The 19393-nt window shown below is 29.7% G+C and overlaps 1 protein-coding gene across 1 annotated transcript in view; it reads right to left on the bottom strand.

The window, feature by feature from the left end:
- Positions 1 to 1103: 1103 nt before the first annotated feature.
- The window catches only part of LOC132948780 (mucin-3B), a 53978-nt gene continuing 35688 nt past the window's right edge, over positions 1104 to 19393 (bottom strand). Inside the window, exons 4-7 of the mRNA XM_061019426.1 lie at positions 7937 to 8126; positions 7679 to 7797; positions 4128 to 6907; positions 1104 to 2804 (exon numbers count right to left, since the gene is read on the bottom strand). Of these exons, the coding sequence (XP_060875409.1) occupies positions 2393 to 2804; positions 4128 to 6907; positions 7679 to 7797; positions 7937 to 8126 (3501 nt within the window). The 3' untranslated portion in view covers positions 1104 to 2392. The remainder of the gene's footprint in view (positions 2805 to 4127; positions 6908 to 7678; positions 7798 to 7936; positions 8127 to 19393) is intronic.

The raw sequence follows: 19393 nt of genomic DNA, 5'->3' as shown, positions 1-19393 counted from the left end.
AATATTATGACTCGTTTTAAGCTATTATTATTTATTATAGACATTTCAAAATTAAATTTTTTTTTTTAGTTTTTATTTCTATTAATGTCAAAAAAAATTTCATTTAGTCGAAATGCTTCAAAATTTAATACAACATTCCTCGTAAGTGTTTATAATAGTAAACAGCAGTTGAGAAATATTAAAGATCCATAAGCATGATTTTTTTGTACTTGTTTAAAGTTGAAATGTTGACAAAATTAATCAAAATCTTGAAAATTTGCAAATTACTTTGTAGTAAAAATTTAAAAAATGTTAAATTTTTATTGCTAAGAATTGAAATTTAAAACAAGGTTTCTCATAAGTATTTCATACCGGAAACAAAAAATTATTTATACACGGTTTTTTAAATAAATATTTTAAATCGTATATGGATAAAATTCATTTTTAAAACGGAGGATAAAAATTTTAGTTATACTGTTGTAATTTAAAAATCACATTTGTAGGTAATGGAAACTTTTAAAATATATTATTATATTTTATAGATAAGCACAATGATATTTTCAAATGCTATATTATGTCCGCGGACAATAAACAATTCAACCTACTGAACTTATTGCTAATAGTTAAATTAATTTCTTTAATAGCAATAATATCTTAAAATATTCTTAGCAATGTATAGGCTGACAGGCCGTCTTCGCTCAGAATCTTTTTAAATTGTATACCATTGAGTTCAAATTTAACACATCTATTACGGTGACCCTATCGAAAACTACTATACAGCAAAGCGACTTCCCCGGTATTTTTTTTAATCAATATGATCATAGGTATTATATATTTTGATATAAATATAATATGAATACGGGAATAGGTTACCAGCTTATGTTAAATGACAACTGACAATCAATTTTTACTAAGTATACACAATAATTTTATGTTTTATTTACAATATTATGCAACTTACATAATACATATAATGTGATAACATTATTACATGGCATGTAATGTAACTCGACTCATAATGTGAGTAAATTAAAAATATTATAAAAGTATCATCATTTAATTCATACGAGCTAGTTAATAATAATAATGTGCGTGTATATTTCACACGTACACACGCATTTACATTGTTTAAGAATAAATGAAAAAGGTAAGCAGTTTTTAACTCATAGATTAAAACAGTTATAATATTCTCTCAATCAATCGATGATAAATTTTTTGATCAATAATCGATGTTGGTTAAAACTTAAAAGACGGTAAGTATAGTAATAAAGTATTTATAATAATTATCGGTAGGTATGCAAAATAAGGTTTAAACTTAATGTAAAATAAAATAAAGTGCAAAAGATAAATAGAGAAATACATTTTAACTTTTAAGCATAAATACCAAAAATACAATATGACATACACCTACGTACGTTGTACAATATTAATTGTATGCAATTGTTTGGTTATTACAATTAAAATTGAATCTTAACAGAAATCTACTTTTGATATATGAGCAAATTATATAATAATAATATATATATATATATATATGTATACAACACGAATATAAGTCTTAGGTAAGCCTAAAACAGTAACACACCGATTCGCCGAGGACTAGAGTCAATTTACATTATGCGTATATTGTCGAGACATTTACAATTAATAATATTCTGTACTAGGCGATGGCAACTTACTTCTAAAACGCTAAATAGACATGATATTATGTACCTAGGTACAGCGACCGTTATGAAAGACGACTGTTAAAAATAACTGCGATTATTATAGAAATGTTGAATATTGAAAAATATATGAAAGGTATTATTTATATTATATGTATTATTTTATTATTTTACATCACAGCGGTAAGATGGACATGCGTTCTGATTTTCGTTGGATATGGTATTAGTTATACACTCATCCAGTAGGTATGAAATGTAGAACAATATTATTAGAATATTATCTTTAAATTTATTACGATGACAGCTGTTATCATTACGAAAGGTAGTCGATGAACCTCCTCGGGGTCGCGCACTATGTAAACAATATCTTGAGAGTTGGAAACCAAAATTTGTCAGTATCTTCGACTAATTTTCTTGTCACAATAATATTGTTGAACTATTAAAAAAATTATATAGCTAGTCGGCCATGATTGAAATTGAGCATTTCACGTAGTGTGTAAAGAATAATCTGATCTGGGGATATAATTTTGATGCATTATTAATTGTGCATGAATATTGTAAAATGTAATTGTTTTGTCCGATTATTACGGTTTATCGGCTTTGATCATTTTTTTTTTCATAATCCCGAACCGATTACAAAAATATAAAATACTTATATTAAAATTATAAAGACGATTCGTAAATAATTTGATTTTCACACGGTTATGACACAGGCAGAATGGAAATACCGTCGACGGATAACCGTCCAACTACGACCATTTGGATGCGATCGAGTATAAGGACTTGAGGAGTTCAACTGCTCGGGCGTCAGAATCATCACTCAGCCCCGGACCCACGTCGTTAGCTCCCTGCCAAGTATTCGAGGTCATTGGAGTGGTGGAAACGGGAGTTGACCTACTCCTGTGCACAACTCGTCTCCTAGCACCTTTTCTAGATTTCTTATACTGTCCGTCCTGTACCGGCGAACCATCTTCCTGTATTCTCTGACCGAATGGAATTTCTGATGGGGACGACGGCAAGAAAGTAGTCGTCGGCGATGACGATGAGACGTCATACGCTTGATCAGTACTCCTATTCTCCAGTAATGCTTCGATTAAATTGTTTCTAGTCTGCTCTGGGCTATTCTCTTTGTTCGAGTCATTGACTAACAGTAAAACCAATCTGTAAAATAAAATAAGCGTTTGAATAAAAAAAAAAAACACTATAATAACAAAAAGAAATATTTTTTTTTTAGTCCACCAGCTTTATACAAACATTATGAAATAATGTAAGGATATATTGTATATTGTTATTTTGCACAAAACACGCAATAAAGAAGCACGTATCATGAATTTATGAATTAATTAACGTTGACTTATAAACTAAATGTATAATAAATTAACTAACGTGACAATTATTTTATAGTAATGAGAAAATCACTACATTGAAGATACAATACAATAATTCAATATTATTTTGTATTAAGTATTTAAAAAATATATTCATGAAATTATTAATTAGTTTAGAAATAAACTAATTTAGGTAAATCATTATAAAACATATTACCTATAAATTTATATGTATAAATGGTTGTTTACATTTAAACATAATTTATAATTAAACATATTATATAACCAATAAATATTTCTTATTTGACAAGTGTCAAGTGTAAATAATTATAAATTAGTGGGAGTTGTTGCATATTTTTCGTAATAATATTATTTATTTATTTTCTAAAAACTATTTATATATGTAACATAATATTATACAATATACATAGATATATATTATTATTGTGGTGTGTACCTAGTTTAATTTTTCATACAATCATTATTTACCCATTGTTTCTAAATTTGTATTATTAATAAATTATGCAATTATACCTACCTAAAAAAAATTATGATCACGGAATTACTTAAATTATTTCCAAAGTTTTAATACGAGTATATTAAAACTAAAATATAAATAGCAGTCTTGTAAAAGATACTTTTTTTAAAGTTTTCAAGTACTTACATAAACGGATACTTATTTCGAAAAGTAGGTATTTAAAATACGTACTTGAATACTTAACAAAAAAAGTATTTGAGCACAAATACAAATACTTTAAAAAAGGAATTATAGATACTTTCAAATTTATTCAACCAATTTTCATGTTTTAAATCAATTTTATAGAGCATAAATTAAATTAAATACGAATTTGAGTACCTACTTATAAAGTATTTGAATAATTTTACTGAAGTACAAACAACACAGGTGCTTCATTCTATTTTTAACTTAAAAATTTTGTTAAATTTATGTATTGCATGGGTTTATTATATTTATAATAATTATTATAAATGTATCTTAATTATTATTAGATAAACACTTATAATAACTATACAACAAATGCATAATTTCAAACGTTATGTTTAATTCTTGGCATATCAGTTAATACATTGTTATTGAACGAAATCTATAGACAACAATTGATATTGTTAATGTTGTTATTTTAAGAATTATTATTACCTTTTAACTGTATCATTAACTTGAGCAGTTTTCATAACATTCATCAATACTCCTGCTTCAGACGCATTCAAGTGACTGAACATTTCTTTGGCCCTTTGCACAATTACAGTAGTTTCTAAGTCTTCTGCGGTGGTAGTGAAGTACACTGGCGACAGAGTAGTAGATTTTATGTCCTGATCAGTATCTATTAAAGGAGAAACTGTCCATGTCAACGTGGAGGCAGCTGGTTTTAGAGTTTTTGCAGTTTGAATGCTATTTTCTCTACTTGAATAAAACGAATGACTTCCGGCCAATTGTAACTGTTCGCTATCTTCCAGTGGTGCATATTCTTGTAGACCAGCGTTTGATGTTTCAGTATACTTCGATGTGATTTCTATTAATGGCGATGAGGTGTATTGTGGAACAATGGTTGATAAGTCTGTCAGTACATTAATACTTTGTGTCATACCATTGATTTCAGCTGCTAAATTTGGGTTTGATGTACTCGGTTCTGTGGGTTTCCCTCGTTGACGTTTTGAATCGTCAGAAAAATCCAACACTTCTTGTTCTTCGGTAACGCTAGTCTTGACACTTGGTGGTTCCGTAGGTCTTACCTCGGCTAATATTTTACGGAAATTCTCTGGATCGTCCAAGTATGCAGTTAAAGCACGCGTAAATACTGCAGCTAGTTCTCTCAATTCCACCGACGAACGGTTTACAATCAATCCCTGAGCAAATCCTAGGTTTACCGAATTTGTAGGATTTTCTACAGGCTTGCTAGTATCTGCCAACTTTAACGTGATCATTGGTTCTTTAACGGTATCATTTCTGAAAAGCTTATCATATGCTTCTTTTGTATTCTGTGTCAAAATCGCAGGTATATGTAAATTATCAACAGGTGTAGTAGTTTCGACCGAATCAATAGTAGTTGAACTTAAGCCATTGGTGTATGCTCTAGACGTTTGTTCGAAACGATTAAACTGCAAGTCACTAGCAACAGTAGTCACTTGTGGATTTTTTACATTATTAAAATACAAGGCGACGGAATTCAGTTCATCGTCGGTATTCGTTTGCGAAGGGTAAGTATTTTGTCCATCCAAGTCAAAAAGTAGATTATTATCTGTCAGTGATTGTAATGAGTTTATCATATTTGGAATTAATGTCTCTCCGGACGGTGGTAGTGTGGAATTATCGACCGAATTATAGTCCAATACTGTAGTCATAACTGGAGAAGCTTGAGTTGAGCTATCTCTAGCGATGGGAGTATCGGGCGATCTTTGATATTCGACAAATGAAAAAGCTCCATTTGGCGAATAATCATTTGTGTAAGAACTTGTTACCGGATATGTGGTGGGTGGTACATTTGTTTGAGGAGTTTGTGTGTAGTAATTATCTGGTTGAAAATTAAAACGAGGTGAGTTTTGATGGCCTACAAATGAAGCTGATTCCGCGAGTACTTGGCTTTCTTTGGCTGGGATGGTTTGTTCATTATCAACTGGAAACATAGTTGTCGGTTGTTGAGATTCAAATAGATTAGGCAGGAGAGTCTGAGACTCTTGGTTCCAATCCGGTTGTATCGTTGTTATTGGTTGTGAATTGTAACTATTTGATTGGAAATTATTGACAGCTCCGTTCCAATTAGTTTGTGGTAAGGTAGTCATCGCTTGTTTTTGAGAATTTGAAGTCCCTAAGTGGTTGGAACCTTGATTATTCCAGTTTATTGGTGTTGGTGTTGTTGATTGTGATGTTTGATAATTTTCAGTTTGTAAATTGTTGGAACCTTGATTATTATTCCAATTAGCTTGAGCGGCTTCTGTTGTGAACGGTGATTGATAGTGCTCAGATTGATAGTTACTACTACTACTACTACTACTTTGGCTCCAATTTGGTTGTGTTGTTGAAGGTGTATGAGACTGATAATTGTTAATTCTAAGACCGTTGTTACCATGATTATTCCAGTTCATTTGAGTTGCTGCTGTGGTGGGTATTGTTTGGTAATTTCCAGTTTGATAATTATTGCTGCCTTGGTTCCAGTTTGTTTGAGACACCACAGTAGTGGGCTGTGGTTGGTAAGCTACTTGTGAACTGGAAGCACCTTGAACCGATTGAGCACTTGTGGTGAATTGTGGTTGGTAACTAGATTGGAAATTATTGATCGCTTGAACGATGGATGGTTGTGCAGTCGTTACAGGTGGTGATTGATAAGAACTAGTTTGGTAATTATTATTAGCAGCTTGGTTCCAGGTCGGCCGTGTAGTTATTGTAGACTGTGCTTGATAAGTACTGCTTTGATAGTTGCCATTCCAAATCGGTTGGGCTGTTGTCGAAGGTTGTGTTTGATAATTTCCTTGGTTCCAATTTTGTACAGGTGATTTGGACTGTGGATAGTAATTATTGAAATTAGTTTGAAACTGTTTTCCAGCGAATGATCCCGTCTCAGCGGGAACTTGACTTTCGTCTCTCGAATAGTCACTAAAATATCTGGCACGGTCAGGCAGTCGGCTTTCGGAATTGAAAATAGTTGTACTCGGACCAAACGAACGTTCGGTTACAACGCGATCACTATCACTTGTTTGAGTTGTTGTTTGTACTTTTAACATAGCTTTGGACAATGTTTCAGCACGCTCTTTAAAAACCCGTTGGTCAGATGCAAGCTGTTCTGCACTCTCTTCGTATAATTCGATTGATCTTTCGCAATCCACTCGGAACCACCAGTCACAAATTAAATGTGATTGACGAAAAACCGTACCATTTGGACATAAGAATGATACTTTCCTTCCATTATCACAAATGTGAAATACCTGAAAAAAAAATTGTTTTCATTAATTTAATTTTAATAAAAATTAAATTTTTACAATGTTTAAATACTTTTAATTTTTAATGATAATTATTATGTTATGTAACGAATACTTCATGTCAGTAGTGTAAAAAAAACTGATGGTATTTATATTTTACTTTTTTTTTTTGTAACACATTAATACATTATACACGAAGAATTTATTTAAAAAAAATAAAAAGTGTAGTAAATAGCTATTTTGTATACCTAATTAATAAATAATCTAAGCAATATTGAATTTCGGACTATATTTATTTGTTTGTATAAATCCATTGGACACTTCATAACTTAATAGATACATATAACATATTGGCTTTTTGTAAAATTAAATTGGTTATAAAAAAATTTTGTTTCCAAAAATGTCCCACATAATTTTAACGAAAATGAAAATTAGAACTTTGTATCTTTACAAACTTCAATAAAATCCTTCTGATTCATAAACATTACCTAATTAATTATATTGAACCTGACTAATTTTGCTTTTTTGGATATCTGTTCACCATTTTTATCACCACTAACTGTAGACGCTGCTGAATAATATATATAGATGTATTCATTTCACAAAATTGATTATTATCAGCGTATTATGAGTTGTAACTATAGTTATTTAATATTTAATATTGTATAGTTTGTTGCACTAGGCACAACTACCGAAAATATGTAAAAATAAAATAATATATTTTAGTACCTATTTGAATTCAAAAAATATTTTTGCATATAAAACGGTATTATTTACCTGACAGTCAGTTTCGGGATCTGCGTAGTAACCAGGTTTCTTCACCTTTTTACAGCTGAAATCGGTATGCGGTATAGATGGCAATATTGGAAAGTCAACACCAGGACGTCCCATTACTCCTACAAAAAACACTGGACATTATTATCTTAAACTACGCAGTACATATATATTATAACACTTTCATGTTATTAGTTATCATAAAAAATACTCTTTCAACACTCACGATATGAAAAAAAAAAAAATGTAATAATAAAACACCTTGATACTCCTGTAGTTCCGAGTTTTTGTCTAGATCATCAGTTCCCAATTTCCTGGGTGATCTCTTATAACTATCCCGCTGTCCTTCAAAGTTCTTTTCCAGTTCATCGCTGTCCTCCAAGTACGTAGCCGCCTTTAACGCTTCGGCCACCTGCGGTAGACTCTCTTTGGTTGGTATCGGTAATTTGACCTATAACAATTTATCGTTCGCATTATATATTTCGACTATAAGACATGTCATTTATTACGATATATGTACACATAATGATAAAACAATATAATTGGTTGGTGTTGATGGGCGGAGGGTGAGGAAGGGGATCCATCGAACTTAAACCGACATTGCACCGTTTTGGGATGGTTTCGTGCCGCGAGGTGGTTACTCGGTCACGACAAACCGATATTTCTTCAGCTCGTCCGGGAGAAGGTAAAAACTTCGATGGGAACCGAGTTTGTTAAATAATAATAATAATAATAATAAAAAAATAGCATGAAGAGACCTCGCACGAATGTCGATGTTACTCGCAGTGCTATATTTATTATCCGGTGTAGACTTTTACTTAGCTTCGACCGTACTGTGCAGGAATATACGTTATTGGTGTGAGAGTGAGTCACTCGGGGGTTGTCCTCGGAGTCAATAATAACAACCAACACAATATTATTATGTGAAGGAGCACGCAGCTTAACACTGTTTACACACTTGTTATATTGTACAAGCGTATAATTGAAAAAAAAATTGTATTAAAACGTATTAGTATCTTGTTGTATTCTTTAAATGTTTATTTCATGAGTAAGTACTTCTTTCAAAAGTATTTACACAGGTCACAGAGTCGACGAGTATTATCTTACATAATACAAACTTACGCATCTTTTTGACGCATCCCAAGTCCCGTCTCATACCCACATATACATATTATAATCATATCATAGTATATGATTTATAAATAGCGTGGGACGTTAAAACAGAAAAATTTTACAGTTAAAAGTCAATTAACCGAATTGCAAATATTATTTGATTAACGCGTTAATAATATAGTATATTTTGTTTGTCCTTACATTAAAAATCCTCCTTTAATGCGTGTTTAAAAACGTTTTGACGTGTTACTATTACTATTACTATTATACAACGCGGATGGTATAAAATATAAATGATCTATGACCCATCGTTATTCACAATAAAATCATATTTCACACTGTAATATTATTAAAAAAATTATGGTAGTGATTTACGTTAACCGTTTTACGTATCATAGTTCTTGTGCGTCGTAATATTGACTCTGTTTACTCAAGTGATTGAACATTTATTGGTACCCATATTTTCATATAGAGAGAATATACATACTATAATGCTATATAATTTATTAGGTCCCGATAGGTTACAAGAATATTGTTCCTTCCTATATATAAGGTCCAATTTGTGTTTAGTCCAACTATCAGTTATGTCCAATATAAATGTTTGTCTATTATTTTTTTAGATTCAATGTACATTTCTATTTGCCCAATAGAAAAATTAGTCCGTCAACTTTAATTTCGAATGAACTTTTAATTTTTATGTATTATTTTATAAGTATTATATTATTATGTCTTAAGAAAACCAAATTAATGAGAACCACAAATTTCTTGTAAATTTAGTTTATTACATCAGCATTTGGATCACAGTATAATTTTAAGTGGTAAGTCAATGCTCTAAGATATACAGTGATTTTGTTTGTATAACGAGCATAATTTATTACTTACTATATTTTTAACTCGTTCCTGATAAGTAGTACATTTTTTGGGGACTGGTTGTTTGACACCGCGTTTATGACCACCCCTTATTTAAGTTACATATAGTATTTTCAGTTATGGCATCGGACTACCATTTTTGGACTAAACATTATTTAGACCTAATGAATTGGACCATAATTCTGCTAATCGTTTCGATAACAGAGATAGGTATTGGTTTTTCTACAATAGTTATAACGTGCTTTATTATTTTATTTTAAATCGAAACTCATTTTATTGATGTTTTTCAATAGGTTATTACTTATTATGTTCTCTCTTTGAAACTCGAGTACAATATACTTTTAAATATTATATAAAAATACTACAGCGATTTGAATAAACACCTTTTTTATTATACATATATGTTAATAAAATATAGAATTCGATCATGTTATTATATAAATATAAATATTTTTTTTATTAATATTTGTAAGGATGAAATATATAAGTATGTACCTACTACAGAAAATATATTATAAATATTTTTAGAATATAATACCTATCATTACCTATTATACTAAGTATGGTTAACTAATGTTGCAGATTCACAATACAAATTTACATCTATATAGGTACCTCATTATTCCATACTTGAAAGAACCAATTTAACATTCGGATATTAAAGCTATTCCTTATCAGTCATCTGATAATAGACAATTTTAAATTTCAAACGAAACGCCAATCAATATCTATTTGACCAGATTATTTCAACAGGTGAACGGTAACAAAATAGGTATAGGTCAGTAAGTTTTTAAAAATTACAACAAAATGTGTATACATTGAAATATAGCGAAGGAATCTAAAACTTAAAAGCTTATCTACGGCCCTCATTTTTATGTAAATTGTATATTATCCTGCACTTATCTAACTTTGAACAATTATAAATAAATATATTGCCAAAACTTAATGCACGTATAATATATTCTATAGTTAATTGTGTTTTTTCGTGTATTTTTGCACATTTTTAGAGTTGAAGTTAATATAGGTAGGTGAGTTTTCTACATATTTCTAGATAATTACACAAAGTTGTAGGTATATTTGTTACTTTATAATCATCAAATTAAATAATTTAAATTTTGTTCAAAGGTTGATTGAAAGTTGAAACTAAGCTAAATAGCCAAAGAAATTTGAACAATTAACCGGATGAATGTATAATATTCTGAATATTTTGTAAAATAATACATTTTTAATCTGCTATTAATGTCGTTTTAATTGTTTCATAAAAATAGCTAAGTAAAAAAAAATTAAAAAACATCTAGTCGCAATTTATTTATCTTTCAAATGTTTATTTTATTTTACAAGGTGTATTAGTTATTTGTATGCATAAACATAATATGTGCATATTTTAAATTTTTTTATGCATTTTCTTTGCATAAGTACCAATTTTTTTTTATTTTATTAATTTATAAGTAAATGCAAATTCTATAATATTTTTTTGCATTATAATTTGGGCCCCACCTTCTTATAAGGGTAATTTTAACAGACAGGCCGCAGGTCATAGTATCTCACTTTTTATTTAAAACGATGCAATTACTTACGCTGATTTATTTAATTTTGTTAATATTATTATTTAATAGCCAACACAGTAGAAAACCCACCCAGATTTCGCCAAATCGATTTTTTCAGTCATTTTTAAATATAAAAAAGATTTCTTGAATCATTTATGTTAATTATATTCATACAGAAAATATTAAGTACCTATAACTTATAAGTAAAAAAAAAAATTATATATATTATATATATTATATACAATATACATTTACAAGGAAAAAAGTTTTTATTATTCTTTATTTCACACTACATAACATTATAATTTGCATGTACCTACTTCCCAGGAAATTACGTGTTATTACCTGTGTAAATATATTATATAATTGTTTTAGACCTATATGTATTAAAAAAAAAAAAAAAAATGTTTTTACGAGGTTGATCGATTAATCATAAGGTAAGTCACGAGGTACACTAAACACACTTTATGAGTTTATGCTATCTTGTTTATTCTATTCGTGGTAAACCACACAATTGTTTCTCATCCTGAGAAAATCTCTGACTTAGATAATTTAATATAATATACTTAAGTATTTCGATGTTTTTTTATAAAATTAAAGACAGTTCAAATAAATATAATTAGGTATATATTTGTTTTCTCTATAAGACGATACGTCTATTTGTCTACTTATTACCTACTTGGCAATTATTATATAATATAAAGTTTTACGCAGGATAATAAGTTAACGAGTTGTGAAATCACACTAAAATTGTTTTCATTCACCGTTGTATATTTACCTACTGTTTCATTTGATTTTTGTAATAACACTAATTCCACCCCAGCATAATATTAAAACAATAATAAAAATGTACCGTTATTATACGTCTCATTAGACGTTCCGATATCAAATATTTTAGAAAATTGTAGTTTAAATTATACGAGCATATAGTGTTGTATAATACCACCGTAACGGTGTAATGGGAAGTTAAATTTATGGGTGCCTCATACGAGTGTTGACTATCGTTAATAAAAAAGAGACCCATATTATCATAATATTATGCATTGCTCCAGTATAATATACAATGATGAGAATATAATTATTTATAAATGGCGTTAAATAGTAATTCATTTATTATGTTAAACTGTATTCGGGTATCATTACCTTAACAATACACACAATATATAATATTATGTATGACCATTTTTTTTCGTTATAACCATCTAACGTCATCCAATAATATTGTCTCGCGATAATGACTTGTCGTCACTTAATAATACTATATATAGTAGATAAAATATATAAGTGATACCCCTCCTCTCTTCTATGGTGGTTTCTATATTTGTAAAAAGATTTATATTCAATTTACAGACATTTTAAATTATCGACATTTTTTCACTGTGTTTTGATTTATATTGATAAAAATATTTTGAAGTCAAAAACCATTTCTTCACTCACCACACTAATAATTTCTCTTGACTGATAACTATAATAATTATTTTAATAATGTATTTTTTAATGTAAATTTGAGTTTATCCAAAAATCCGGACAAGGGGCTGAAGGCCCGAATATATGCAGTATATAATATTTTAGCACTGTCTTAAACACCTATAGTTTACGACATAATATATCATACGACATGACAAATCCTACGCGTTTGTATAGAAAGCTATGCGTCTCCGTCGCTGTGACGCGTACCTATATTATTATTATGACCATAATATTATATTTTACAGAAAATCGGTTTACTGGCGCGGTGGGTGCCTACCGCAACACGGCCGTGGAAAAAATAATGAAAACACACGTATCGAATAATATAATATCTATTACCTAGGTACTTATGTATAATATGATATTATTTTCCGTGCAATAATATACACGCCGTTTTTTCTCCGTCATCGCACGCAGCCCGCCGGATACGGACGATTCCCGCGATAAAAACTCTGCGGATGTATAGCATATGATATATATATATATATATATTTATTATAGGCGCATACGCATATTATGTGATGTGCTGTACCTACATAGTAATATTATTATTATAATATGCCGCGACGACGCGACGTCTACACGAGACGATTGTCGGGGGGTGCGAGTGCTCATCGGATCGTCGCGTCGTGCCGTATCGGGACCGAAAATCAACTCGACGGTTCGCGCGGTAGGTCAACAGGAAGTAAAAACCCGCAGCGGCATATATGAGATAGGTCGCAATACAATATTATGTACACCGTGCACAATGTGCAGTACGTCGACCTAAGTCGCGGCGGCGTTTTCACCCGTTGTATAGACTTGGCGAAAATGAAAACGAATAAACCAACACAAAACACAACCTGTAGGAGTCGTGCAATATAATATAACGAACGCCCGAGATCTTCGACGAGTGGAGCTGCAGCTGCTCTCCACACTCCCCTGATAGCTATCCTATTATACGTATAATATTTTCTTATAAGAGTTTAAAAAAATATTCAAAATTAAGTCGGAATTTGTTTCCCACAGTTTACAAAACATTCTAATATGATATGCCAAAGAAACTAAATAGTATTCCTGAACTCCCGCAATATTCTCAAATATGCCATAAACGTATTTTTCTTGCGAATTCCATGTTTGATGAATCGCCTTCATTTTTCAATCCCTTCAAACTGCATGTTATACACTAAATGAAGTGTAAAACCATGTGTAAAACCATAAGAATCTGGACTAGTTATGGCATATTATAATAAAACTCTGTGTCCAACGTGCATGATAATATCATTGTTTATTATAATGTATCGGTACGGCGTCGATGCGTAGTTATTTTTTCGTTTTTATTATTCAACGATCTGATTTTTGCGTAATTAATAAAAAAAAACCACCCGAACTAACCACCACTTTATAATATTATATACTATGTAGGACGTAGGTATGCAATTTTCCGATTTCCAAATATCGTTACAAAGTACAAAGGTGGACGAATTAATGAACAAAATTAACTTGAGTAAGTTAAAAATATTAAGCTATACAACTTATTAGTTAACAAGCTATATAATATTTAATTTTAAAAGTTTAAAGTTAATATTGAGAAAAATACTAACTAAACTCGGAAAAAGAAGTTAATAAATTAATTTTTAACTATAGGTTTCGTTCCGTTTGGGCTTGAATAAGAAATTGCAAATTCAGTTTGATTTGAACATAATATAGTATATAATTTAAAACTAAGTATCAAAACTCGTGTCCGCCACTGTACCTACCCATATATTATAGCTATATCAAAAATAATGACCAGAGGAATTTTGTTCGCTACTATATGGTATGCAACCGCACTGGTTATACCTATAGTATATATATACGTATATGCTACGCATATATTATGAGACGGGTTGATAATCAGTGATAGACAGGTATACCTACAAGACGGTGGCGTGCGTTTATTTGTCATTATTATTTATTTACGTGTTGCAGTTTCGAAAAAATTTCAACCGTGTAGAAATAAATAATATATAACATGTATATAACATTGGTTTCACTGAGGCGCCCGGTGCCAATGTAATTTTGTCCACAAAAATACCCCCTGCGGGAATAGTGATCCTGTTCTGTAGAATCAACCAAATTTGATGATTGTTTTTTTTAACTAATAGAGGGTAATATTTTATAGGCCGCATTGAACTCCGTTTTTCAATATTTTGATCTCAAACCTTATGATATGTCTTCAAAAATAATACAATTCTAAGCTTTTTTTTTACAAATTATACTATAGGGGTACCATTATTTGCAAAAAAAAAAAATCGGAGTTTAACGCGGCCGGCCCGCAGGAAGTTTTTTTCTTTCAGCTAAAGAAATGGTTATAAAAATCTGACAATTCTAGAAGGCCAGAGAATTATTCCAATTAAGTCACTTTTCGATATAATATACACCGTATCAACCCTCCCCCCACCCCCTAAATAGGTATTGTCGGTATTGAACAGTAGATTAGTGGAAAAGTATTATAATTAAGGTGGCAAATAAAATATATAATTTAATTTTCAAATTTTATAGAATTACGGAAAATTTTAAATCCGGCATCGGGTCGCCAAACTAGGTATAAAATATGTAGTTTAAGCACCAGATACCAGATACCAGATACCAGATACCAGATACCAGATACCTATATAATTTAATTATTAAATAACACTCTAGCGGGTATTACGCAACTATATAGTAACGACGATAACCGCAGCCGGGTGATTACGACTATTGGTCATAATAATGTATTATAATAACACGTGTATAATATTATTATTATACTCGAGCGTTAGGTCGAGTTTAAGACGATGATAATAGACACCTGTAACGGCAAAAAAACGCGAAGTGGTTGTTCCGCGATCGTCGGGCGTGCGACTGTAATGATAATATTATTATTATAATATCCCGTTCCTGCTCGACTTGTGTAATAATAATAATAATAATAATGGTATGTATTATTATATTGTCTAGGTCCCCGGTTCGCACGCTTGCGCCGGTGGAAATAAAAATCCCCGACCGAGTCGTTAACGCGGCGGACCCGGACGTGTCGGCGTCGATCGCCCCCGCTCGCCCAAAGTATTATACGGGTGCAATAATATAACGCAATCATCATCGGATTATAGGTACGTCGTAAGTAAAGTGTCTGTCGGTAAGGAACGCTATTCGTAAATGGAAATACGTGAATATCGCTGTTATGCCCACTCGTTTGACGTCCGTTAAAATACTTGTACGATAATAATTGTAGACGTACAATAATAATATACTTTGGACTTGTGTCTTGTACAATATAATACATTATTATTATATTATACCTTTTATAGTATGAAAAACGATTCGTGGCGAAGACGGTCAGCCGCCTATTATAATATTAGTGTATTACTAATTAATACATTATAATATTGTACGTCGTATGATATATATTTTATATTAACTTGTTTTATTATTATCATTACGGTAAAGTAGATTGAATTAATTTTTGCCGAAAATATTTCATTTGTTATATTATTAATATTTAGTTATTATTTTTATTGGCTTTTCAGTGAGTACCGTCATTCCAAATCACCATAGACGGTAGGAATATTATGATTGTGGTATAAAATTGTCAGGCAATTTTATTATAGCATCTATATTTGTCTTTGTTCAAATATTTAATATCATCTAGATTTGAACTTCAAACGCTTATGCAAAATAATTGCGACTATCTATATTATATTTTCAGTATTCTTAAATTGGTAAAAAAACTTATCTTGTAACATTTGAAAGCTTTTTAACCTATATATATAGGAAAAAAAATAAAAAATATCAAATGATTATAATAAATATCTCAAAAAAATCAAAATATTTTTAAAATTATACTATGTATAAGTACCTATAGAAAATAATAATATAAACATTTGATGAAAATGTCAAATATATGCTATGGTTAGGTTAGGATAAAGGATATATTTATAAGGATAAAAATCATATTTAGCTCGTTTTTGTATTATAACAAAATAAGAAAATCGTTTGATGAAAAATTGTTATTTTATGAATATCGATTTCTGTACATTTTATCAAAACGCGTGTACTTAAAAAATTACATCATAACGTGTTCGCGTTAGATTTGTACCATTCTGCTTTAGAGAAGGTAAGGCACACATTTTGGCAATAATATTCGCATTAAAATTGAACAAACCTACCTATACGTGAAAAATATTAGTCTGATTTTGATTTATTATTGATTTGTGAAAGCGTGCATCCCGCAGGTGCAGATCCATAAGAGGATAATATGTAATAAGCAATGCTCCTCCGCCCATACCACCAAAAAAGTCAAAAATAATATATAATGGATTTTTTTGAACCATAACTTCAAAGAATAGTTTTTTTTTCATATAATGACCACATACTCTACATCAGCAGCTGTAGGCCCCTTGGCAAAATGTATACATTTGCATTAACTGCATTTTACTATACATAGTTTACAAAATTCATGTTCGCTGTTTTATTATGATTACTGGTATTTTAAAATTTCTTTCTTTAACCTTTTAATAAAATTCTTACTTTTATATTAATAAATCACAACTACAAGAGGTACCATATTATGCTTATAATATTTTTCGTTTTTATCCTCTGAAGAAATTGTTTTAATAACTATAAGAAATCTTTACATATTTATAACAATATAAGAGTTATTAATTAGTATATTTCAATTGTTATTATTTTATTAATACTATTATTGTTTTTAACGTAAAAATGTCCAATTATTTCAAAACAATAGATAATAAAAAGCTTTTGTTTACCAAAACTATATTAAGTATACTAAATAATTTTAGTAATAAATTAAGTAGGTTGGTATATGATTAAATTATTAATCTTTCATTCATTCAATCAGTCCCATTTATTGTTTAAAAAATGTTCCTTTGTTATAAATATTATTTAATTTAGGTTTATTTATTTATTATTAAAATTAATCTTCCTTTAAATAATACTATAAGCTCAGTGTTTAATGTTTATTTATGAACTTCCTACGTAAGTACACAAATCTAACGTTATCATTATTATAATTCATCAAAGTCGTAATGATTTGAAATTGTATGTTCTAGTGATTTTTAGATTTCTAATCTTGCAAGTGATAGATTGTACCCTATACCCTATACTTTGAATATAGTTACCTACTATTGAAGTTATTAGGGTATAGATACAAAGAACATTGCATGCAGTGTTTGTTACACTCGAATTTGCATTTCATATTAAACTTCTAATAATTAAACATAATAAACCTATGTTATCTTTATAAAACTTTTTGAATTACTATGTATTCAAATATGTTAAGATTACTATTTACCTTACAAACCACAAAATTAGGTGGATACATTAAATTATATTGTTATAACTATTGACTGATATCTAAGAACAAATTAATGCATAACCGCATAGGAAATAGGTATATGCAATAATAATGTGTATGTTAAATATTATTTATTTGTTTTTATATTTATATATTTATATTACAGATATGTGATGAACATACAAAATATCCTCTAATTTCATTATTAACTTACAATAAGCTTTAGGCTTTGACTTTTCATGTTTATTTACATTTACTATGTATACCTATGTATAGTAAGCCTGTAAACCTAGACGTACGTTTATAACTGTAAAACAAATGCCAAAACAAAGAATTCACTCCATATTTACTCTTAATAAAAAATTTAAGATTCATAAAAAAGAGGTATGATAAGTAGAGTTAATGGGTATGTTAATATTATGGCTGAATTTAGGTAGGGCTCAGGCCTGGGGGACTCGATAAGATTTTTATTGAAAATTTAAAAACCTAAGCCTGGGCTTCCAATACAAAAGTATTATTTTTTTGCTTTATTGGTAATAGTCGCTAAACAACTACTTTTAAGAAAAGTCTGGGAGCCTCCTCATAGCTAAATCGGCCCTGATGTTGATACCGATAGTTTGAGAAAAAATATTGCCTGAAGATATCTCTGAAAAGGTCCAAACTACACAAGTTGTACTTAGTGTGTAGTGTTGTCACATATACAATGTATTATTTCTCAATAAGCCAAAAACACTGATGATGTTTAACAAAATAAATACAATTTACGTAACTTTTCCATTGACCATTGTATTATTATAATGCTCATTTTGTCTAGATGATACTTAAATCGAAACATTAAATAATATAAAATCATATGAAGAGTAATCAAATAATACTATATTCTAATTGGAGAATGTGAGTTGTAGTTGTATTGCAGTTAATGCGATGTAGGTACATCGTAAACTTTATAATCGAGGTCTAAGATAAGTAGGTTACTACAGTTTAAAAAATGTTTATAAACATTAAAGAAAAAAGAGAAGTGTTTCCCGCAAATTTATTTCCAAACTAAGTACCCGATATAGAGATATACCTACCTACTTATGTTTCATTCAACTTATACATTTTAAAACCCGGTCATTGATTTAATCAAATTATACAAATTGTCTATATGGAATATGTATATTCGTATTATCGCAATAATATAATATTAATACAATATGTTAAGTAAATAAAATAGGTAAGTAAGTATAGGTACATATTAAATAATTCAGATCATTATTAATGATACATTTATAAAATCTATAGTATATAAATTAATTAATATTATAATTAAGTCAGGCCATGGAAATAGTAGTATAAATAAACACGAAAACTAACAGTTTTGGAAGTTACGGTAAAGTCTATTTGGTGATTTTATGAGCC

The sequence above is a fragment of the Metopolophium dirhodum genome, chromosome 7 (genome assembly GCF_019925205.1).
Source record: "Metopolophium dirhodum isolate CAU chromosome 7, ASM1992520v1, whole genome shotgun sequence".
NCBI lineage: Eukaryota > Metazoa > Arthropoda > Insecta > Hemiptera > Aphididae > Metopolophium > Metopolophium dirhodum.
The sequence above is the reverse complement of the archived record's forward strand: the minus strand, read 5'-3'. Positions and strand labels throughout refer to the sequence as shown.